This window comes from Suricata suricatta, chromosome 14, assembly GCF_006229205.1.
Source record: "Suricata suricatta isolate VVHF042 chromosome 14, meerkat_22Aug2017_6uvM2_HiC, whole genome shotgun sequence".
NCBI lineage: Eukaryota > Metazoa > Chordata > Mammalia > Carnivora > Herpestidae > Suricata > Suricata suricatta.
This window is the reverse complement of record NC_043713.1, coordinates 84,045,809-84,069,912: the sequence shown is the minus strand read 5'-3', so window position 1 is coordinate 84,069,912 and position 24,104 is coordinate 84,045,809. Positions and strand designations below refer to the sequence as shown.

The window sequence follows — 24,104 nt, the reverse complement described above, 5'->3', positions numbered from 1 at the left end:
CCCAGCAATAGCCCTGCTAGGGATTTACCCAAGGGATACAGAAGTGCTGATGCATAGGAGCACATGTACCCCAATGTTCATAGCAGCACTGTCAACAACAGCCAAATCATGGAAAGAGCCTAAATGTCCATCACCTGATGAGTGGATCAAGAAGATGTGGTGTATATACACAATGGAGTACTACATGGCAATGAGGAAGAATGAAATCTGGCCATTTGTAGGAAGGTGGATGGACCTCGAGGGTGTCATGCTAAGCGAAATAAGTCAGGCAGAGAAGGACAGATACCATATGTTTGCACCTGTAGGTCTAACAGGAGAACAGGAGAAACCTAATGGAGGACCAGGGGGAGGGGAAGAGGGAAAGAGAGTTGGGGAGAGAGAGGGACGCAAAACCTGAGAGACTATTGAATACTGAAAACCAACTGAGGTTTGAAGGGGGAGGGGGAGGGAGGTGGTGGTGATGGAGGAGGGCACTTGTGGGGAAGAGCACTGGGTGTTGTATGGAAACCAATTTGATAATAAACTACTTAAAAAAAAAAAAAAGAAGCCTGTGTTCGGGGGAGAGGTTCACCCACCTCGTAGCCGGCAGTGAAGGCGGCCAGCCTGGCCAGAGACTGCTTCCCTGAGCCCCCCACCCCCACCAGCAGGGCGTGGCCGCGGTCCATGCGGATGATGCGGTGCGCACGGGTCAGGTGCTCCAGGGCGTCGTCGAAGAGAACCAAGTTCATCTTGGTGTTGTTCTGGTTATACTCCTCAAGAATCTCCTGAATTTAAAAAAATTAAAAAGGATCACTGGATTTTAAGAGACACACCCTTTCCTTTTGTCCGGGAGAAATTAAGAATGGAGATTTTTTTTTTCCCCAGTAGTCTATAGTGGTTGAAATAATTAAATTGTTCGGGTCTGTGGGACTAAGTGTAATATTGGCAATTAAGGTTTCTACGTGCTGGTCTGTGATTGGCCAGCAGTGAGCCAAAGCTGATTACAAGGCTCGGTTCATGACTTAACATAAAAATGGACAGCAGGGGGCTGAGTGGTTCCCAAACCTGGTTGTGCCTTGGAACCCTGGGACCCTCCACGGGCTGGATGAATGGAAACCCAGAGGGGTGAACCCTGGGCTCTGCGTGTGTGACATTCCTCAGGTCATTCCCACGCGCACTCTGAACCCCGAGACGTGGCCAGGTACCCTCCCCAGCCCCGCCCCCAGAGCCCCCACGCAGGGCTTGGACCCCCTGAGAAGTGCGCCCGGGAAGCGAGCCCGTGCGCACCTGGAACAGAGCCTTGGCCGCCTCGTAATCCTGAATATCTTCGTACATGCGGGCCTCCTCCTCCTGCAGGGCCGTGCGGAAGTCTCCAAACAGGATGGGGTCCCTCATCACCGCCTCCACGTCGTCATTGAAATGTTCCAGAACCAAGTTTCCTATGTGCTCTTGTACCTTTTGATAGAAGACCGCTTAAGGACCCACACTCAACAACATCTATGTACTAAGACTTGTCAGAAAAAGAACACATGCTAAGATTCTCTGAAGTAATCTGCATTCGATTCTTGTTCCCGTTACAAGGTACTCAATACTCCACCCTCCTTTGTCAACTTCTGCCGTTAGTGTATCTTTCTCTACGTGGTGAACTATATTTTAAAAATACATGGGGGGGGGGACGCTTGTTTATTTCACCCAGAGAAGAAGTCTGTAGTCAGAGTTTTGAATTGGCTGCTATAGTCTGATGTACTGACCAGCTGCTTGTCTGTTTCATTGATTAATCGGTCGTGGAAGACCCTCAGACACTCGTTTCTCCAGACTCTCACCATCTGGGTCACCCTCTGGAACCTACATGACAGAAGGCAAAATCGGTTGTGAAATCATCTAGAGAGGGGGGAGCAAAATGCTGCTGTTTTCAGATGGATACACAGTGTGCAGAAAAGGCCAGCATTTCTGTAGCCCTCTCCCCCCTGGTCTCACATTAATGAAATTTTAATGGAAGCTAACAAATTAAGTGTAAAGACCGTAAAACCATCATCTATAATTTATCCTCCTGCAGGGAAGAAAAAGATCATCATCTGTAAATGACATAAGTGACATAAATGGGCGCCTGACACTGCTTCTACTTGCTGCAATGTGTGAATTCGAAATCAGCATCAAGGACACTGGCAGCTTCTTCGTTTAAGAATCAGCTCCATCCAGCCCCAGTTCCAGAACTTTCTCTGGTTTCCAGCAAAAAGCCCTCACCCCACCCATTCCTAAATCCCTAAAGCTGCCTTCTCCTGGACTTCCAACCCAAACCCTTCAAAGGCACCTGAGAACAAGTCTGGGTATGTGGAAAGTCCTCAACTAATTCACTTTTTAATTTTTTGTGGACTCAGTGTGAATCCACAAAAGTGCACTCTGCTTGCAAGTCTACATAAAGTGTACGTTAATGTAAATACAGAAGCCAGTCTAGCTTTATTGAGAAAACTCCTATACCCAGACTTAAATCTTCTCTGTCCCCTGCACTTACTTCTAAAAAGACCCACAATCTGTAGCTAACTAGCAACTGCAAACGATTCCTTTGCCTTCGCAAAAGGCAACTTTAGGAAGAATCCATGGTCAGTAGAGCTCTCCCACCAAGGGCTTAAATACACCTGTCCACGTGTCTACACCTCTGCCTTTCTCGGCTCCACCTGTCTCCAAGTCAAGGGCTCACAAGTCATCGGGCCTTAGCCAAGCACTTAACTCTCTTCCTCATTTAACATAAACAGAAAGACACTAGGTGATTAATCGATCCATTGATTCATCCAATTCATTGACAAGTCCTCTGTCTTTAAATAATAAAATCCATCATCATACCCACGGGCCACATTTTAGGGAGACAAGACAAACTCACCGCTCTGGATTAGTGAGGACGAGACCGTTGAAAACCCTCGAGAGGTCCCGCAGGTTAAAGATGTAATGGAACTTGGACGGCGTGGGCGGCAGGTCCTGCACGATGCTTTTGTAAAGCGCCAGCGTGCAGAAGGTCAGCTGGTCACTCACGGCCACGATGCTTTCGTGGAACACCTAGAAATTGAAAAGACCCCCGCCAAGGGCCTATCAGTGGATGAATGGGTGAACCGGTGTGGTCTAGCCACACAACGACATATCATTTGGCCATATCAAGGCGTAAAGTGTGGACACCTGCTACCACACGCATGCACCTTGAAAACATGATGCCAAGTGAAAGACATCAGTCACTGAAGAGCCCACAGTGTATGTGTCCCTTTATACAAAACGTCCAGAAGAGGCCGATCCACAGAGATAGAATGCAGACTGGCAATTGCCGGGGGGCTGAAGGGTGGGACAGTGTGACTACTTTGGGAGTGATGAAAATATTCCGGAATCAGGTAGTGGTGAGGATCATACAACATCACGAATGTACTCAATGCCAATAAACCGTACTTTAAAGTGGTTAAAACAACGAATCCTACACTGTGCAGATTTTCCTGTAATTTTTAAAGAGAAGACAAGCAAAAAACTGAAAAGGCCAGAGAAACTCATCACCTGATCTGCTTTGCTTCCCTAGATTCTCTCATTTACTGACAAGTCAACATGCTGTGAAACCAAAGCCCAAGCTGCCCTCCATCTGCGTCTGTCTGGACCAGGGCAGACCTCACAGTTTTGAAAGCCGATGGCTTAAGGTGAGGCATAAACACACCAGGGGCTCACAATCCCTACTGATCACACCCGGCCACTCCACATGCCTTTCCTGCCCCTGAAGATTTTGGGTGTGCAAACCTCACTTTAGGAGCGAAATGCCAGGTCAGAAGGTCATCGTTTAAATGCATGGGTTCCGTTTGTGAGGGGCCAAGTTAAATCAACACAAGACCAGTAACGGGTATCTAACGAGTATCTGCTATGTGCTAGACAGCGTGCCACACACTTTGCATGCATTTTTCTCTGCGTTCTAGGTGAGGTGGGCACCATCACTATCCTCATTCCAGAGGAGAACTGGTCTAGGATTGCCCAAGGAGCGGCCTGGGGCCTGACTCCAGGTCCTGGCCCCCTAGTCGATTCACTGCTGCAGCTCAATGGACACGTGTAACTCAGGGCCACATCATGACCTGCGTGGACCCAAGGCACTTTTGCCTTCTGGGCTCTATCCTCCAGAAAATATGTTACTTTAACATCTATGACTACACTAACATAAAAATGAACATAATCCAGACTGGATACTTTTTCTTCTAGTTTTGAAAGAAAACACTTTTGTGGGCCCCTGAAAGTCTCGTGGGCCTTGTGCCTGCCGTGCCGAATGCCTGTGTCTAAGGCCTCTGAGCCGTCAGCACAGAGCCTGACGTGGGGCTCAAACCCGTGAACTATGAGATCATGACCTGAGCCGAGTCAGACATTTCACTGACCGAGTCCCCCAGGCGCCCCTAAGACCATGGATTAACATCACGGTACCGAGGCATGGCCTTTCAGAATGGAGGAATAAATTAAATGCAAAGACTCCTCGGAAGGAAACGGTACGTTGAAGACGCTGAACAGCGAAATAAATCTGGGATCCACTTCGTTGCGGCCTCCGCCGGCCTTTCCCATCGCCGCGATGAAGCCCAGGTCCCGGATGTGCTTGCAGGTCAGCTCCTTCCCGCGGTCGTACAGGCAGCCCTTCTCCAGCAGCAGCTTCAGCAGAGCGACCGGCTGCTGCGTGCCGTATTCGTCCACCTTGGTTTGGTTTTCCAGGAAAAGAGAGAACGGCAGCGTCAGAAAGCAGAACTCAGGGTCGCCTGAGCTGACCATCTGAACGAATTCTCGCCTCTTCTCGTACTCTCTCTGAGCACTCTGGTTTTAGTCCCATGGGCCTCTCAAGGTTTCCAATTATATATTCATTTGTAATTTTTTCTAATCTTTCTCCCTCACTCAACTGCAAGCTCCATGAGGGCAGGGAATGCTTATGTTTTGTTCATCACTGCACATCCCCAGACCCGTAGGAGGCGCTCGATAAATACATGTCAATTGGATGGATGCATGGATGGAGGAAAGGGCGTGTGGGTGTGTGCCCGGATGGATGTGGCCACGGGTGGATGAAGAGATGCACAAATGGATGGATAAGTGTATGTGGATGGATGGATGGAAGAATGATGAATGGAAGGAAGGAAGGAAGGAAGGAAGGATGGAAGAACGGATGAATGGAAAGATGGAAGGAAGGACGGACGGACGGAAGGATGGATGGATGGAAGAATGGATGAATGGAAAGATGGAAGGAAGGACGGACGGACGGAAGGATGGATGGATGGATGGGTATAGATGGACGGATCCTGGCTTTGCACACAGTCCATCTGGAAGATAGATTTTCAGAGGGAAAAATGATTCTGCAGAAATTACATGAATTTAAATTTCAGTACTAAGAAAACTTCACAACTCCGCTGCTGGCCCCAGAGACACACTCCTCACACGGGCTCGAGTTTCCCTCCCTGGCAAGTCCAGAGGGGCCCTTGGGAAGGGGCTGCCCTACGCTCCCGGCGTGTGGGGGACTGAGGACAACATCGTCGTCTGAGCTCCAGCTCGTTGGGAAACCACTTGCTCAAACACAAGCTGTAAAAAGTCGGGAGGCTGCCTGCTGGCTAAGAAAGCAGTCAGTGAGCAAGAGTCCCGCACTATGTAAGAAGAACATTCCAGGAACATCGTCTCCTAAGCGGACTCCCACAGCCAGCACCCCGCAGGCACTATGCAGAAGACACACGCGGGCACGCGCACAGCCGCCGCGCACGCGCACGCACAGGCGCACAGTCTCGCCCCGCCGCTCCCCGCCCCTCAGCCCTACACGCCCTACCTTCGGCATATTCATGTCGTCCATGAACACCAGGAGGCGTTTTCCCATGGGTGGGCCGTACGTGTCTTTGGTTCGTTTCTCCACATTTGCTTCCAAATTTCTCTGGATATCCAAAGACGTGGTGCGAGAGGAGAAGTTGACCATTAACACAATCTGGAACAGAGAGAGATCATTGCAGCGGGTGGTCAGTTCTTCGCAGTGCCGGTGGGAAATGCTGGCCATGAGCTGCCGCCCAGCTTACAAATTCCCCAGCATCTGAACTTCTCTATGACCCAGGGTGTGCCTGCACTCCACTCTTTCCCTCTAGCAGGATGTCTACGGGGGTAACACGTCACCGCATGTGGGCCCCGGGCGCAAGGTGGACTGGGGGCCTTCGCTCTGCTCAGTTCTGCCTAGGTGACCTTCAAAAAGAGATTTAACTTTTTTAAAAAATTGTCTAATGTTTATTTTTGAGAGAGAGAGAGACAGAGTGCAGGCAGGGGAGGGGCAGGGAGAGAGGGAGACACAGAACCCGAAGCAGGCTCCAGGCTCTGAGCTGCCAGCACAGAGCTGGATGCATGGCCCAAACCCACGAACCGTGAGATCCTGACCTGAGTCAAAGTTGGACAGACGCCCAACTGACTGAGCCCCCCAGGTGCCCCAAAGAGACTCAACCTTTTAGAGCCTCATTTCCTCGCATGTAAGAGTTTTAACAGCATCTGCTTGGACTACCCCATAGGCTGATTTTAATCACAGGACATGAAATCCACAAAGGTGTTTTCCACACGACAAAGTAATACTCAGCCGTAAGTTACTGTCATGCCTGCCGCATCTTAATAAACAGGTCAGAGAGAGCATCTTCGGAAGTTATTGCTGAGAGAAAGGGGGGAGCGCCCCTCATGCACAGATGTACACAAGGCCCCTCATTGTTTCCTAGGGCACTTGGTGAGAGTTCATTGGTCGGCGGTTCTCGCTCTTAGCTATGCGCCCGAATCACCTGGAAGATTTGTGCCAAACCTCTCGAAGGGCCCCGTCCTCAGAGGCTCTGATTCAGAAGGTCTAGGATCACAGATGCGAGTTTTCCAGCAATGCTGCTGGCCTAGGGACCACACTGAGAGCCACTGCTTAGACGACACGGCCCTCGGAGGGCCCACAGGCATGCGGGAGCTGCACACGAGGAAGGTCGGCGTCCATCTCCTCATGATGAATGTGCACAGACATGCCTGTTGGGCCGATGAGCACCAGCTGCTGAGTCCCAGTGGGGGGGGCGGGGGCGCGTCATGGTGGGGGCTGCTGAATGTAGCTGCTGTTCGCCGGAACCCACCAGCCTGTAGGTCCCTCTGGCCGTCGACGTCCCTTCTTGTGCCCTCCACGATGACCCCCTCCAGGCTACATAAGCCCTGGTTCCAGGCGCCCGTCTGTGACCGAGTCTGACCATCTGCAGGCAGCCTGGCCCGGCCTTGCCCACGTCCCTCAGGCAATGGCCACTGCGAAACCCAGCTGGCCACTCCCTGCCCCGGAGGCTCCCGGGGCTTCTCGGAGAAGAAGCCTAAGTGAGGGAGTCCGGAGGGAGAGCGCAGGAAACGTCTCTCCTCTCCAGGGCTCTGGAAGGTCAGCGCAGGAATTGGAAAATTAAATGATGAGCAGATGTTAACAAAAACACAGAACTGAGTCAGCGAGTGGATTTGGGACAAGCAGGTATCAGCTGGATGACCCAAAACCACAGGCAGCTTCTTGGAGAAGAGAGTCTTTCCTTGCTCATAAAAACACTAAATAAAACTTGTTTGAAGCCAGGACAGTGGCCCATGTAAGGCCACTCTGAGTATAGAAAGGAGAATGACACCCTCCTCCCTTTTGTAAAAAAAAAAAAATTATTTTTAGACAGAGAGTGTGTGTATGTGAGCTCAAGGGAGGGGCAGGGAAAGAGGGAGAGAGAGAATCCCAGGCAGGCTCCACACTGTCAGCACAGAGCCTGATGCGGGGCTCGAACCCACAAACCATGACATCAGGACCTGAGCTGAAATCAAGAGTTGGAGGCTTAACCGACTGAGCCCCCGAGGCACCCCTGACACCCCTTCCTAACATCTCAGCACCCTGGCACATGCTACACTGTCATGTTGCATAGGGTTTGTTTCCAAATTTGTCTCCCTGCCCGCCCGACCGTGAGTCCCTCCAGAACTGACTGCGAGTCTGATCTTGTCTGCCCCTGGGGCCCCCAGCTAGCTCAGCGCCCCCCACGTCGGACGCTCCCACATTTAACACAGGACTGGAGGAAGGAAAGGAAAACCTTGAGATTTTCAAAACCACAGCAAGGTGATGAGTAATGAGACAGGCCAGCCTCCAAGGTGACCCCCACCCCCACCCCCTCCCACGCGGCATCAAGGTGATTCACGGTGGTTCTGTGTCACCCACAGACCATGGCCGAAGTGCGGGAAGGTGGTTTCTTGGGTCATCAAAGGAGAGGTCGACACAGTGGGGAACTGAGGCCTGCCGTCTTGGAAGAGGGCGCCCCGACAGGCCCTCAGAGGACTCTAGCCCCGGCCAACGGCTGGACAGCAGTCCCAGGCCAGAGCGTGAGCGCGAACCACCCAGCTAAGCCACGCCCAGGCTCCTGGCGCGCAGAAACGGGGAGACAGTAAGTCTGTCGCACTGAGCTGCCGCGTGCCGGGGTGATTTGTTACACGGCAGTAGGTAACAGGTACAAACCACGACTCAGACTTACATTAATATCCACGTTCAGATTTTTGAGGAAGTTCTGGGTAGTGGCTGTCTTAGAGGTGCCAGATTCCCCCACCAAAAGGACTGGCTGCTTGATCTTGACCATCTGCTCCAGCATCCAGGTGGTGCGGGTCGTGTCCACCGTATGGACTGAGGAGCGAGACAGGAGGGGAGCATCGCAGGACCATCAGAGGGTGAATCCCAAACATCCCACAAAAAGATCAGTAAAACCCCTAGACGTGACCCTGAAAATGCACATATGGGTGCAACCTGCTTAGGGGAAGCTCGCTGCCCCAACCGTGTATTTTTATAGCTTTATGGAACTATAACTCACTTACTGTAGAATCCACCCACTTTAAAGGTACGATTTGGTGCCTTTGGTACATTTCTGTAGTTGTGCGATCGCTGCCACGGTCGATTCAGAGCCCCCTCAAACCATTTTTGACACCCCACTCTGGCATACACTCAGGATATTCAAAACTCAGTTTCTCCATTGCCTGCATCAGTCACGTATCTGCAGGGTTTGGTCCTGACCAACAACTTCCTCCAAAGAGAGAGAATGAAATCGTGAAGCCGGGTCTGGCTCGCGCCTACACCGGTCATTTTTAGTCCTGACTGGTTCCTGGGGAAATGGGTAGGACGCGTTCTAGCAAACCAAAACCAGACGTTTGTTTTGTGAAGTCATTCTGCCACCACGTTCTCTAAGTAGCCAGAGGAGCACGTTAAAACTGCAGCTGGACCCAGAAACGCGCACGGCGGACAGCCTCGCGAGGCGGCCCCTTTCCCAACGCGCTGTCCTCCTCATTCCTCTTTCCTCCTTCACTGCCTCGCATGGCCGGCCAGCTCTCCAGGCTGAAGGAAGCCCGGGGAAGGCAGAGCGGCCCATCCCATCCCCACCCCGTCAGGTGACAGCTGAGAGTCACGGAGACGCTTGGGGACACCGCACATAAATGGAACCAGCAGCACCACCCTCTTGGTGAGGCCCATGGCTCAATCTTTTCAGTCTCTCCGAACCAACACTCTGGGGGGTGGGAGGTGGGCTCAGAGGGCCACGGAGGCTCCCGGATCTTTTCCACTTCCTCACAGAACAAGAACTGTCCACTTACACGGAGAACAGAGGTTTGGGTCTCACTCACCCAGGATGTCAACAAATTTCCTCTCGTGGACATGAACATATTCAGGAACTAAGTTATTCCACGGTATCCATTTCTTCCGTGCGGAGTCAAAATGAAAGTCATACATGGTCGGGAGGTGACCTGTGGTACATAAAGGTCCATTTCACTTCAGTCGTAGACACGGAAATGCAGAGTCAGCTCTGGGACGTGAGTAAGATGAGTGAATGCTACTTGCTCCCCGGACAGCAACTGAACTGAGTACCTTGAGCTAACGCTCCCGTAGCCACAGGGCAGGGACACGCTGAGCCCCTTCCCGGGGAAAGAGTGAGGTGGCAGACAGCCGGGGAACCTAGGCTTACATCTGCTGGTGGGCCGGGGGGCGGGGAGAGATGGAGGCAAGTTAAGAGGCAATTTCAGTGTGGAGTCCGATGTGGAGTGGCCCATTCCGCGACAGGGCAGGTGCAGTGGGCGCCCAGGGAGGCCGTCTGACCAGGCTGGGGCAGGAAAGAGGTCTGAGAAGCACCGGGTGCCACAGGGCACGTGGGGCACCTCAAGGCACCCCACGCCCCACACCCCTCTGTAACTGACCATCGGGGTGCTACGCAAATTCAGCTCTAAGAAGAGCTTCCCCGTGCACCTCCTCCCGGAGGCCCCAGCAATACCCAACTTTGCAGCCAGCACTGGGAGGAAGGCTTCCCAAAGGAGATGCCATCCAGTCCGAGACCTGACAGGCGAGTCCTGAGCCCAGAGGACTGGGGGCCGCCGGGAGGCTCTCAGGGAGAAGGGAGCAGGTGGGCTGGCCGGAGGAACAGACAGGAGTAGGCGGGAGTGCACGCGGCGGGCAGACGAGGTAAGGCCACAGGGCTGCGGGGCTGCTCGCCACCCTGTCGGTCCCGCACGTACGACATTAGCCTCCAGTGGGACACGTGATCAGGTCCGCATCCACAAAGATCAGTACGACCGACCGGGGTGGACAATGGGTCTGAAGGAGGTGAGTGGAGGCCGGGAGACCTGTGGGGGAGGCTCCCGCCTCGCCCAGGGCAGAGGCGACACGAGCGCTCGCAGGAGGGGTGGGGGTGGGGCCGACAGCCCAAAAGGACAGGCCAGGGCGGCGGAAGAAAGTGTCAAGGTCACCGATGTGCAAGGTAGACAGATGATTGACAGAGACAGACGTGATTATGATGACAGATAAATAGATGATAGATAGATAATAGGGGTTTGGTCCTCAAGTCCCCTTTAACGCTTCATGTCCTCACGGACCGCTGGCCATGCACTCACAACACACAGGTGATAGATACATAGATAATAGGTAGATAGATTAGTAGATAGATGATAAATAGATGATAGGTACATAGATTATAGGTAGATAATAGATCAATGATAGATAGATGGATGGATGATAGGTAGAGATAGACAGACAATAGACAGATAAATGACAGATAGACAATACACAGATTTCAACAGAACAGAGCTAGAGAGTGAGAAGAATTCTCAGAAGGGAAGGAGGCTGGGAAGCAGAAGCTGTGAGCACGTGGCCAGAGCTCCGTGAGGAAATGAAGCATGAAAGGAGGCTTGAAGACCAAACTCCGACGAGAGGAAGGAGATGGTGCAGGAGTGGCCAGCAGGGAGGAGGAGGAACATTTCAAGAGGACAGGAAGTGGTCAGCCATGTTGGACGTGGAGGCAAGGTCAGGACACCAAGGACACGAAGGCCCGTGGGCTCTGGTGGAGAGAGCAGTGGACATGCTCACTGGAAGCCCTTTCAAGGGAGCTGGGGTTTGAAAAGGGGGCAGGTGGGTGCTGGCTGAGAAGTAATGGGATGAGAAGACATAGCTCAAAGTCAACCTTTCAAGGACCAATGGCTTTAACAGGAAAGAGGCCAAGAGACGTCTCTAGAAGGGCACAGAAGGTTTCCCCTGAGCAGGTCCAAGAACAGCAAGGAGGGAGTTGATCAGAGAAACAGAAGAGACACCTCAAGAGGAGCCCAGCAAGGATGCCGGCACCTGAGCAGGAGGATGGAGAGCTCAGTGCTCCCCATTAGAAAGACCTGACTTGACTTTGCACTTTAAAAAGAACATCCCAGGTAACGGTGATGGAATACAACTTAGAGAGATGTCGATCGGCCAAGGCATAGTCAAATATCAGTAAGAATGAGACAAAAATGCCTGGGGGGCTCAGTTGGTTGAGCGTCTGACTTTGGCTCAGGTTATGATCTCCCATTTGGTGGGTTCGAGCCCCACATCAGGCTTTGAGCTGACAGCTCAGAGCCTAGAGTCTGCTTCGGATTCTGTGTCTCCATCCCTCTTTGTCCCTCCCCCACTCACAGTCTGTCTGTCTCTCTCTCTCTCAAAGATAAATATTTTTTAAAAAAATTTTTAAAGAACTAGACAAAGATGGACCCTAATGTTACATATGGTTCTTGAAAAAGGCATGTTTTCATCATACGTCTTTCTTGAAGGATGCGCCTTCTTCACACACAAACCTGAAACCTTAATGCGATGCTCTCCTAAGAACGCCCTGCGGACTGTGTCCTGCCCTCGCACTGGCGCGCCTCCTGCGCAAAGCCTCGGACACGCAGCAGGCGAAAATCAGAGAGGTGGTTTAGAAAAAATAGGTGGAGAAATCCAAAAGAGAAGAAACTCCAAGTCGTGCAAAGTGGGAAAAATTTGAAAACCTTAAGCAGCAAAAGCAGCAAGTGCCTAAACCCAGGGTGCGCGAGCGGGGGTGGGGGGGTGCGGGCAGGGGGCGCAGTTTAGACTCAACAAGACAAGCCTGTGCGTGTTCTGCTCCAGCGGTTCACACCCCGGAACCGCTCCGGAGCGCACGCCGAGGCTCTGACGCTGCACGTGTGCCCACAGGAGCCCACGAGCTAGAAGACCGCGCACAGGCGCGCGTGCACGTCATTTCCTCTGAACGCGCCCCGGGGGGCACGGCGAGCGGGCAGACAGGCCGCCCTCAGCTCTTACCCGGCAGCTCCCCGGGGTTGGCCCACTCTCCTTCCGAAACAGCGCAAGGCAAGGCAGCAAGGCGTTTAATACACTCGTCGAACTTAATCCTTCCGTCCTCGAGCAGAGTGGCGCCCAGAGAACAGTACAGGGCCTCTAAGAAGTAGCACTCCAGAAGGTCTGGGTCCTCTGTTTCTCCTTCGAGGAGCACGTCCAACATCTTGGTTAGCTGGGTCACCTAGTGCACAGGCAAGTCCCTGGTCACCCTGTGTATTCCCCTCCCCCCACGCCACGGTCAGTTCCGGTCACAAGTCTCCGGGTCCCAGGTCCCAGAGGGATGGGAACTTACCACCCGCCATACTGGCTCGGTCAGAGAGGGCCGGCACCTTGTCCTGCACGGGGTCACCAACGCAAGTACTGAGTCTCCCTCGTCAGAAACCTGTGAGGCTCCAGTTCACCCCTGCGCGCCCTGCTGCCCTTGGACGTGGGTGCACCGTTAGGAGCAGCACCTCTCTCTGCTAACAGAGGTATTCATTCTCTCACCATATTTAGGTCTGTCTGAGGAACGATGGTCTTCAGCTTCTCGCCCTGTCTTCCATCCACCATCCCTTCCACTATCATGTCGATGAGACGGGGCACGTACTTCTCAAAGAGACTCTCTAAATGGCTTTGCTCTACCTATAAAAGAACAGAATTCCAATGTATTTTCAAGGGCTCCTTCATTTAAAGGGAAGTTAGTGGAAAGCTGATCTTGGCAAAAAGAGGGATGAGAAAGGTCTTCCAATGAAGGATAAGTTTGGCAGGCGAGTAAACCCTGCAGGGCCTTCTCTTTGTGGAGAGATGTGTCCTTTGTGGCGCACTTCCGTTGCAAAGCATCTCGTTTCATTGCCATAGAGTCTACCCCACCACCAGGAGGGAGGGAGGGTAACAGGTCCCGTTGGACAGAAATGGGGCTGATTATCTTCCAGTTCAGGAGGTGTGGCCACAGTCATGTTGCAAAGAGACCAAGGCAGCGAGAGCCCGTCCCTATCAAGGCGCTGAGAACCACACGGGATCGCACAGACCCTCAGACAACTCTCTTCCCCTTGCAACCGCACCTCCAACGGTCCTGTCGTGCTTCCCCAGGTCTTCTCGGGGATAATGACATCCTGGTTTCCAGTTCGCCATCAGCCTAGCCGTCCTTCTGGTGATCCACCCAAACCACCTGTGTTGCTTTGAGAATGCAGCCATGCTGTGCCAGGTGTGTGGTCCAGCCACGACCTTCACAGGGCTGTCACACCTGTCTCTGCACTTCTCCATGAAGCCTTTTGTTACAATTACACATTTTAGCAGCCATGTGACACATGACATGGTTTGAGGTCAACTAAAATACCAGAACTCAATTACATAACAAGCTTGGTCCTTGACACATGGCATTCATCCAACTCAGCAAAAGCGGAGTCCCCCTAGAGACAAGTCTCTCGATAGCTGGGCTTGGCTGGAGCAGGAGTTGCCAACTACAACCCACAAGCCAAACCTGGCCTGCCACTTTTTTGTGTAAATAAAGTTTTATGGGTACATAGATATGCCCGTTCATGTACTGTGGCTGCTCTCATACCACAATGGCATAGCTGAGTAGTAGCAAAAGAAACCAGCTGGCCCACAAACCTTAAAATATTACTCTCTATCCCTTTACAGAAAAAAATTCTCAACCCTTGATCTGGACCACCGAAATCAGCACGTATCCCTGGGGCGCCTACGTGGCTCAGCTGGTTAAGTTGATCTCATGGTTTCTAAGTTTGAGCCTTACCTCAGGCTCCCTGCTGTCATCATAGAGCCTGTTCCAGATCCTCTGTCCGCCTTTCTCTCTGCCCCTCTCCAGCCTGTTTTCCCCCTCCCTCGCGCGCTTGCGCGTGCTCTCTCTCTCAAATTTAATAAATAAGCTTTAAAAAAAAAAAAAAAGAAAGAAATCATTACCTATCCCACCAGCTATGGAATTATCTGGAAATCTAGTAAGTGTGTCTTCCATGGTTTCATCCAACTTACTGATGACATTAAGTGCTTAAGATCATGGGCAGATTAAGGTCAAGGTCACGGCTTTAACTACAAACATCCCTCTGGATTACATTTATCCAACTAGCCACGAATACTAATAACTTTTAGGCTCATTTTAGAAATCATTCTCACCTTGTTTAGTATTCGATTAACCCATCTTTTCCAGTAGGGTTGATATTTCAAGTTTTTAGGATCCACATAAACCATTCCACATCGAGACACAGTTGCAGGAGAGGCATACTGCAAATCTCCAACCTATAGAAATACAGAACATCAGTCATGTCTACAGCCATAAACAGTTGAACTGCATGTTTAAAATCCTTTGCCTCGTGCAAAGTTTCAGAACTGCACCAGACTAATATAGCTTTCATGAGACTTCCAACTGAACACTTAGGCTTACCATGGGAAAATTACACATTTCTGGTGTTGCACCTTTTAAAGTTCTCTTTTACTTTAAACTAATATGAAAACTAATATGTTGTAGAATATCTGACAAAAATCGAGAACTATGGAGAAGAAGAGAAGTTACCCAAAATCCCAACACCAAGAAATAAACATTGTTTTGGGGTGTTTTCCTTTCAGTATTTTTTCATTTTTTAAACATAGTTGAGATTGGGGAGTATAAGACTTAACACATATGCATCTAAACCAGCAATATTAACACACCTATCTCTTGATGAAAAAAAAAAAAGACACAGTTCAGTCAACCAATATCCACAAATACTCATGCATCAACGAATTTTGCAGGCCAAGTTAGGAACAACTTTAACATTAAGCTAAAGTGAAAACAAGTCTCAAGGCCACTAGCTAGGAAACAGGTTCAGAGGATATGACAGAAAGTTTGTAAAAATAAATGAAAAAAAAAAAAGTTAAAGGCAAACAGTGTAAGAGGAAAAAACAAAGGCAACTACAAACTCAAGATCCAAAAAAAAAAAGAAGACTCAAAAAGAAAGCAAACATAATAACACTATACTAGTTGGCACTACAGTAAATATTTCCACATTCATAATAATGCAACAGTATTAAAAATACTGTTTACTGATTTAACTGATGTATCAATATAGTATTCTGAGGAGGGGAGTGAGCTAGTGTTGATAAAGGAATAAACAGCATGCTAAGTGTGTTATTTACAGACACTAGGATAATGAGCCAAAGAAATAACTCAAGAGTGAAAAGTAGTTACCTCTGTGACACGGTAAGGGTAGGGGAAGTATTGAGTTGTCTTCATCATGAAAACTCTTCTTGCACTGTTTGGGTTTTCTTTAGTCACCTATATTTATTACCAGCTTAATAAACATTTACATTTTTAACTGAAAGACATATTAAAAATGATCTTTCATCACTACTTGCCTCAAAGAGCAGAGCGCAGTGCGCTTGAAGCCGAATGCGCTCACCGTTGGCCAACGTCAACAGCTTGTTGTCATCCATCACGGAATTCATGTTTTCTACCCACAGAGCATCCACGTCACCATCAAATAAAATATACCTATAGCAACCCAAGAAAAGGAAGCCAAGCTTTCTTACGGAACTTGGTGTCACCTCCCCATTCATGATGAATGTCTTTTTCCCAGGGTCCTGCAGGCAGAACCTGACACAGAGCACCCAACTTGATCCAGAGGTTTGACCCATAAAAATCTGTGTGAGTCAGTCATTGACACTGAAGAATAAAGAAACTTCACACAAAAATCTGAATTTCTTGTTTCTCTGCAATCCTGAAAGCGCATACCTGCAATCCTGCCTGGGAAAAAGGTGCTGGGCTGAGCCACAGCTGTGTGTGGGGACAGACAGGATCACAATCTCATTCTTTTCTTAAAACTGAGAATATCAATTGCTATTGGTCACTGGTTTTGACACCCACTTTTCTTATGGAAGGTTAAGAGCAAAGGGAAGGATTTCATACACCGTATCTGTGTCTCATGGGTGGAGTGGTGACCGTTGGATGGACATATGACTGTGACCTTATTTGGGGAGGAGAAAAGATTTTTGCAGGTCATATTAAGGACCTCAAGATGACAGCACCTTGGATTACTCAGGTGGGCCCTTATCCAAGGACAAGTATCCTTATGGAGGGCAGAGTATCCTAGCACTTGAGGGGACAGAGATGACGCACAGAGAACTGAGATGGCATCTGGCACTTTGTGAGCAGAGCGACTGACATCTGACCCTGTGGGCACCCAAAGCATGAAACTACAATGCTATACGTTGTCTTTTTTACCCATAACATTCAGGTAATTGCTCTGAACGAACCCAGGCTCTCTCCTGCTCACAAAGGTACTCACTTCCGCTCCTTCTTATCCGTCGGCCTGTTGACCTCCCTGAAGATGTTCGACAGCACCCCGTCTGTCCAGTCTCGGGTGGTGGGGTCCAGGATGCCATAGAGCTCTATGACACTCACGGCTTTGGGGTTGAGGGTGTACAACTTCGTCATCAGCCCGAGCCTAAACCCAAGGAGAGGCCGCAACTGTGGTCCAGGTGGACTGAGTGCATTAGGAAAATAGTCGGCGCTGCCCATGTGGGGATTAGATGTTTGGGATCCAATCCAAAATTTAAGATGCGACCCACCCAAACTGCCCCCTGGGCTTCCCATTACGTTCCATGGCTTATGTTAAATGCAAGAGAACCACGTTTCACCAGAAATGTGGCCCCAACACAAGTGAGGTCTGAACTGAAGGCACAGCTTTGCCTTTTAAGGGCAATGAGAAGCTAAGTTAGATAGTCCTGCCCATGACAATTTATGTAAAGATCTCATAATTCGTGCACTAGAGGTAACGGTCATCCAGGACTATGTAACACCCCCTTGGACCACTAAAGTTCAACCCCTCGTGTTTACGGGGTGTCTGCTCTGTGTTGCTGACTTTATACATCACGTGGATGGGGCGTTTGCACCCGAATGCCTGCGAATTCCCGCAACACGACGGGATGAATTCACCTACAGAACACCGGACGTCACACAAACAGTCCCTAATTCACGAAGTAAAAATCATGGTGGCGTGCAAATACACACACGGTCTATCAATTACCTAACAACGAATTACAGAACAGGCAGGAGGGCTATGACACCGCCCACTTGAAATCAGGAAGCCACAGCCCACTGGCTCTCTCATAAGAAACACAAGAAGAGATAAGAAAAAATGGCAGTCACCGACTCATTAGAGTGTACAGACTATCTAGAAATGTTAGTCACAAAGATTGGAAGGCTTGGTTTGGATCTTTGCTGGAATATTCGCATGCAGAGAAGTCTTTCCGGGACCCAGTCATTGCTCAGGAGGAGAGTGAAAGGTGAGAAAATCCATTTTCAGTATGAGGATGGGCACAACTCACTCCAGGTCTTCAGAACATGGTGTGTGAGGAGGGTGAGTCCCCCGTCCCAGCTCCCGCTGGCTGGTGACAGTGAGTCACCTGGGGAGAGGACACTCTGGGGCCACTCCGACACCATAACAAGGGTCGCGTAATGGTGACTGTCCTGCCTTACTTTGAAGGAGCGTCTGAACACCAAGAAAATACAATTTAACAAGTTAATCTCTATCAGATTGTCCATCAAACACCCCCCTCACAGAGAAGTCTGGTCAGAAAAGGGTCATTGTTTTGCCTTCGGAAATGGGTGAACTAGCAATGAAACAAGTGGAGACGCTCAGATTGTAAAGTGGTGTTTAGGACACTAAACTGGTGTTTAGGACATGTTCGGCTTTCAGTTTTCAGGACTGTCTATTTCACCCTGTGTTGTATGAGATTCTGAAGCTGACTCGTCATGAAAATAACTGGTGGCCATGAAGCTAACGTATTAAAGACATTTCGCCTTCCTTTCTAACTGGATTACACCCTGGCTTGAAAATGTCTTCCCCATGGTAGCTACATGTAGTGTCGAACGTGAATGAACTCTTTGCTTTCATGATTTAAGGGAAAAAAAAAAAAAAGGCAGTGTTTGAAGACAAATCTAATGTCCCAGGAATTGAGAAAGCAAAGCGCGACTAGGTGACACCACCCCCCACCCCCCGGCTGGGCAACCAGGCCCCCTCCTCCGGGCATACTCACTTGGTCTGGGCCTGACACAGGGCATTAATGACCACGGACTTGCCCCCTCCCGTGGGCCCCACCACCATGGTCGTGTGGCGGGTTAGCATGGTCTCGAACATCTGAACCACTTTATCCACCTGTGGGGCAAAGTCGGTAACACATCTTATTTTTAAACAGCTTCACTGAGCTGTAATTCACATACCATGCAATTCGCCCATTTTAGCTGTGCGATTCAGGGGGTTTGGGCACAGGCACCATCACCACATTCAATTTTAGAAGATTTTCGGCACACATTCCCTGCCCCCACAACTCTGCACTCATTAGTCCACTCTGCTAAGCCCTGCCCCCAGCCGCTGCGCTGCTCATGGGCGGTCCGCCCCCATGGATCTGCCCCCTCTCCGTATGTAAACGGAATGACATCGATGGAATCATACAGGATATGTGGGCTACTTTCACTCAGCATGTTTCCAGGGTTTATGCACGTTACATCCACCTTTATCCACGTTATGTCAGGGTTTACCCACGGGGGTCAGGACTTCATTCTTTTTTGTTGCTGAATAATATTCCACTGCGTGGAGAGATCACATTTCGCTTATTCACCCAGGGATGGGCATTTGCGTGCTTCCGTTTTTGAGCTTACAAATAACGCTGCTGTCAACATTTGTGTGCAAGGTCCTGTGTGGACACAGGCTCTCACTTTCCCCAGGCAGACACACAGGCATGGAATGGCCGGGTCACCTGGTAACTCTGTGCCTAACTTCTCGGGGAACTGCCAGACTCTTTTTCTAATAGCTGCTACACAATTTTACATTCCCACCAGAAAACACATTTTTTTTAAACAACCACGTGCAGAGGAAAACCTCAGGGCCAGGCAAGGTGCCACTCGCTCATCTGTGGCCAGTCCCTGCTACCCCAGCCTGAGGCCTCCGGGTGGCCTGATGCCCCGAGGCAGCCCGACCGGAGGCAGCCACACTGGTCCTGAAGCTTTCGGCATTAAGGCCCTCAGCAGAACACTCTGGCAACATATGGCTTAATGACAACATCTACAACCTTACAGACTTGAGATGATCAAAATCTTAGCAGTAACATCTAATTTAATTTTTCTTATATGTATGATTCTGGGGGAAAAAAAGGTGGGGTGCAGAGAGAACATTAGGTGCCTGAACCCAAAGCAAAATACATCAATGATCATATTATGCCAAAAACAACGGGTGGGTGATACGTACATACAGGGGAAAACTCTTCTGCCTTACGGAGGAAGGTGATTCAGACACAGGCTATTACATGCATGAACTGGGAAGACACACTAAGTGAAAGGAGCCAGTCACAAAAGGACAAAATCTCAAGACTCCACTTATATGAGTTTCCCAAAGGAGCCAGATTCATAGAAGCAGAAGGCTGAGTGCCAGGCAGGTGCCAGTGGCTAGGGAAGGGGGTAGGGAGTTGTTGGTTAATGGGGACAGAGTCTCAGTTTCACAAGATGGAAAAGTTCTGGAGATCTGTTTCACAATGCGAATATACTTAACACTATTACACTGCGTAAAACTGGGTAAGATGAAAATTTTGATGTTATGTGGACGTTACCACAATAAAAAAAAAAAAAAAAGTCAGGGGAAAATGGTGAGGATAGTAAAAACAAACAACCAAACCAACCAACAGAACGGACCCAGAGGAAGCCCATGAGGTCACTTCGGGCCGCCTCACCTGCACAGGTAAGACGATGTAGCCGCTCTCCTCCAGCACCTGCTCCACGGCATCATTAAAATCGGGGTAGCGAACCCGCGGGCAGTCTAGTCCAGGAAACAGATCGGAAATCAAACCGAGGAAAAGAGGGACGTCCTCAGCGACAAACTTGGGCAGATTCATGTCTCGAAGGGCCCGCATCAGCACCACATCCTGGACGGAACGAAACGGACATCTTCAAAGATATTTCTGAAAGAGCCGGGAACAGGTCCAGGAATCCTCTTACGAAATACAAAGTGAAAGTCAGTATAAATTAGAAGACATAAAGCACCGTAAGCACAGCCTCTAGAGAAACGCGGGACTCTGTTGCCCACGGAGCAGCGCTGAGCGACGTCTGCTTCGGAGGAAGTCTGCGCCTTTACGGCAAAGTGGAAAGAAAACCAGAAAACTCGTTCTCACGCTTTCTTGAGGACTGGGTTTATCCCCAGCCCTCCTCCCCACCATCCTGCAATTATGGATTATTACCAGCGAAGCATCAGAAACTGTGGCGCCATGGAGACGCTGAAATTGACCTATGGTAATAAGTCAAATTAGGAAAAAAAAAAAAAAAAACACCTCATCCAATGGCTACAAAGACCCACCAGAGGCCTGCGACCGAACCAAGTGACAGCTAGGCTAAAACATGCCGATGAGCACCATTCGGCAGCCCGTCCTCCATCCCAGCGGTTGTCGAGTGAGTGGGAACCGGAGGGGACCTGAGGACACGGCGGCACGTGGTCCCTACCTCTTTAAGTTCAGAAGAGCCTCTCTTCAGCCCCCCCGCCATCACCAACACGGATTTCAGGGCTCGCAGCCCAAAGTCGTAGTGGTGCTGCTTGGAGAGCTGCTCCCGGGCCAGCTTGTAGAGGACGGTCATCTTCTTGGCCAGCGTCTTTGGTGATCACAGATCATGGAAAGCAAAGAGAGAAAACGACCGGAGAGCAGACAGGACGTCACTCTACAAAGAAAACGGACGTACGGGCGCTCCGACGGAGCGGCTCTCCGAACAAGCAAACCTCGCCTCCAAGAGACAAGCCAGGCCGGGTCCTTTGTCTTCATCGGGGACTAAACGGGGACTAATTTCAGAGAACACCACTCTTGGCCAACATTGGAGGATCTCGTCTTGGAAAGTGGAGAAAGATCTTAATCGCCTCCGTTTAAAGAAGAGAACCCATCCGAGGTTCTCAATCCTGGCGATCACACTGGGAAAACATGCTTCGACGTTTATTTGGACCTGAGCATTTTACAGCTGCTCCTGGAACTCGCTTTCCAAGACAAGCCAGCCACCTCACCTACAGCAAGGGTTCAAAGCCTGCTGCTCCCCAGCCGTGGCCTGGGGCTTAACAACCAGAGACCTCACCACTCCGGCTCAAAATCCAGACACACGCGAGCAGTAAGAGCCTTTATGAAAAATTATAGGAAAGAAACCACACAACCCTTTACAATGAAAGTATTTGCTATTTTGCACATTAATGGGTTTCGTTGTTGTTTTTGAGATAGAGAGAGCGCAAGAGAGAATATTGACACGGGGCTCAAATTCATGAATTGTGAGACCATGACCTGAGCTGAGAACTAAGAGTCAGACGGTTAGCTGACTGAGCCACCGAAGCGCCCCTATTTTGTATGTTTTCAGAGCCTTCTGGAAACATGCATGCACATACTTTTTTCACACATATTTTATTTTTTGTACATATTTTAAAAGAGGATAAAGGAGAGCACGTGCGTGTGTGTGTGTTTAAAAGCCACATAGTCTTGGGGCGCCTGGGGGGTTCAGTCGTTTAAGCGTCCAGCTTCGGCTCAGGTCATGATCTTACAGTTTATGAGTTCGAGCCCCTGAGTCGGGCTCTGTGCCGACAGCTAGCTCAGAGCGTGGAGCCTGCTTCGGATTCTGTGTCTCCCTCTCTCTCTGACCCTCCCCTGCTCTCTCTCAAAAATTAAAAAAAAAAAATTTTTAACATGAAAAAGCCACATATTCTCAAGGTACAAGGCTTTGGCGAAAGAAGCCCGTCTCAGAGGGTTACCTACTTATGATCCAGTATAGAACATTCTTGAAGTCGCCAACTGTCACGATAGAGAATGACAGGTGGTTGCCAGGCTTTAGGGCTGTGGGGAAGGTGTGACTGCTGGGGGAAAACACAAAGGAGTTTCTTTGTGGTGACGGCCCAGTTCTGTGTCCCGCCTGGCACTGGTTTCTGCACACGTGTGACAAAATGTTTGAGAACTATACATACACACCCCACAGAGAGAGGGGTGGGGGGGACGCAAAACCCCATGGAATCCAGACAAAGCCTGCACCTGAGCTAAAAGCACAGTGCCCACGTCACTTTCCAGGTTCTGAGGTGTAAGGTGTCATCGCTGGGAAAGCTGGGGAAGGGGCACACAGAACTGCCTGCACTTTTGTTGCCGCTTCTCAGGAGTCGAAAATTATTTGAAAATAAAACTTTCAATTTTTAAAAGGGACAGGAGAAGGAGAGACAAAGCGATAAATACATAAACAAACAGAGTAAGTCACACAGCACACAGGACGCAAGCCTGCGGAGTCCCCAGCGCGTGGGCAGAGGTGGGGCGGAGCCTGGGCGGCGGGGGCGGGGCCCCGGCAGCGCGGGTGGGCGCCGGCAAGGCTCACCTTGGCGCAGAGGAAGCCCTCTGAGAAGAGCATGATCTCGCAGATCTGCTGCAGGTCGGGCACGATCACCACCACGGGCCTGAAGAGGGCCTTCACCGACTCGGGCAGCTCCGTGCGGCCAGCGTAGCCGGGGTTCATGGTGATGAAGATGCCCATTCTCGAGTCCAGGGAGATCTCATGCCCTTCAAACTGGAGGGTGACAGGAAAGGAAGGGGGTTAAGGCTGGCCAGCGCCCCACCACTGGGAGGCCGGGCGAGCCGGGGGGCTGTTAACCGCATGGGTCTGAGGCAGGCAGAGAGTGTGTGAGTGAGCAGGGGAGGAGCAGAGGGAGGGAGAGATGGAATCTCACACAGGCTCTGCACTTTCAGCACAGAGCCTGACACAGGGCTCGAACTCACAAACTGTGAGATCATGACCTGAGCTGAAACCAAGAGCCGATGCTTGACTGAGCCCCCCACGTGCCCCATCATCAGACGTAACTTAATGCGGACTCATCAGCTCGGGTCTACACGTGTTTCCTTGGACGGACGGAGATTGGTGAATCCTCAAAATGTTTTCAAATTTGCCTTTCCATTTTGATTTTTAAAATCCTGTTTGTTTGAATGAATGCCCTAACTTTAAAATCCTGTTCATTTTAATGCCCTCACTTGATGAGACATGAAGACAAAATTGTGCATTTGTGTGATAATATCTATTGGTAGACATTTTGACTGAATGGGATATTATCTTTTTTAATTTTTTAATGTTTATTTATTTTTGAGAGCAAGTGAGCAAGAGAGAATGAACAGGAGAGGGTCAGAGAGAGGGAGACACAGAATCTGAAGACAGGCTCCAGGTTCTGAGCTGTCAGCACAGAGCCCAACGTGGGGCTTGAACCCGCAAACCATGAGATCATGACCTGAGCTGAAGTCGGTCACTTATCTGACTGAGCCACCCAAGCGCCCCATGGGACATTAATCTTTAAGGCTCCTTTTTTTTCCTCAAACTTGGAAAGTGACCACAAGTGTTTTTCCCTTTAAACGGGGCTCTGTGCACCACTTACTTGAGAACACTGCCGTGCCCACCTACAGCAACTACGTGTGTGTCTGGAATTAGTCTGAAGTTCTTAGACTACTGCAGTCCTTAATTCTCAAAGATGCTGATGATTTGGGGAAACCCAACCACCTGGACTTG

The 24,104-nt window shown here is 50.1% G+C and overlaps 1 protein-coding gene across 1 annotated transcript in view; it reads right to left on the bottom strand.

Moving 5' to 3' along the window:
- The window catches only part of DNAH10 (dynein axonemal heavy chain 10), a 134,837-nt gene that overhangs the window by 37,438 nt on the left and 73,295 nt on the right, over positions 1-24,104 (bottom strand). The window contains exons 36-52 of the mRNA XM_029921629.1: positions 22,932-23,120; positions 21,051-21,197; positions 20,288-20,479; positions 18,602-18,720; positions 16,849-17,007; positions 15,920-16,055; positions 14,702-14,824; positions 13,079-13,213; positions 12,557-12,773; positions 9,613-9,732; positions 8,481-8,626; positions 5,780-5,932; positions 4,411-4,671; positions 2,858-3,030; positions 1,731-1,824; positions 1,267-1,434; positions 576-764 (exon numbers count right to left, since the gene is read on the bottom strand). Coding sequence (XP_029777489.1) covers positions 576-764; positions 1,267-1,434; positions 1,731-1,824; positions 2,858-3,030; positions 4,411-4,671; positions 5,780-5,932; positions 8,481-8,626; positions 9,613-9,732; positions 12,557-12,773; positions 13,079-13,213; positions 14,702-14,824; positions 15,920-16,055; positions 16,849-17,007; positions 18,602-18,720; positions 20,288-20,479; positions 21,051-21,197; positions 22,932-23,120 — 2,721 coding nt within the window. The remainder of the gene's footprint in view (positions 1-575; positions 765-1,266; positions 1,435-1,730; positions 1,825-2,857; positions 3,031-4,410; positions 4,672-5,779; positions 5,933-8,480; positions 8,627-9,612; positions 9,733-12,556; positions 12,774-13,078; positions 13,214-14,701; positions 14,825-15,919; positions 16,056-16,848; positions 17,008-18,601; positions 18,721-20,287; positions 20,480-21,050; positions 21,198-22,931; positions 23,121-24,104) is intronic.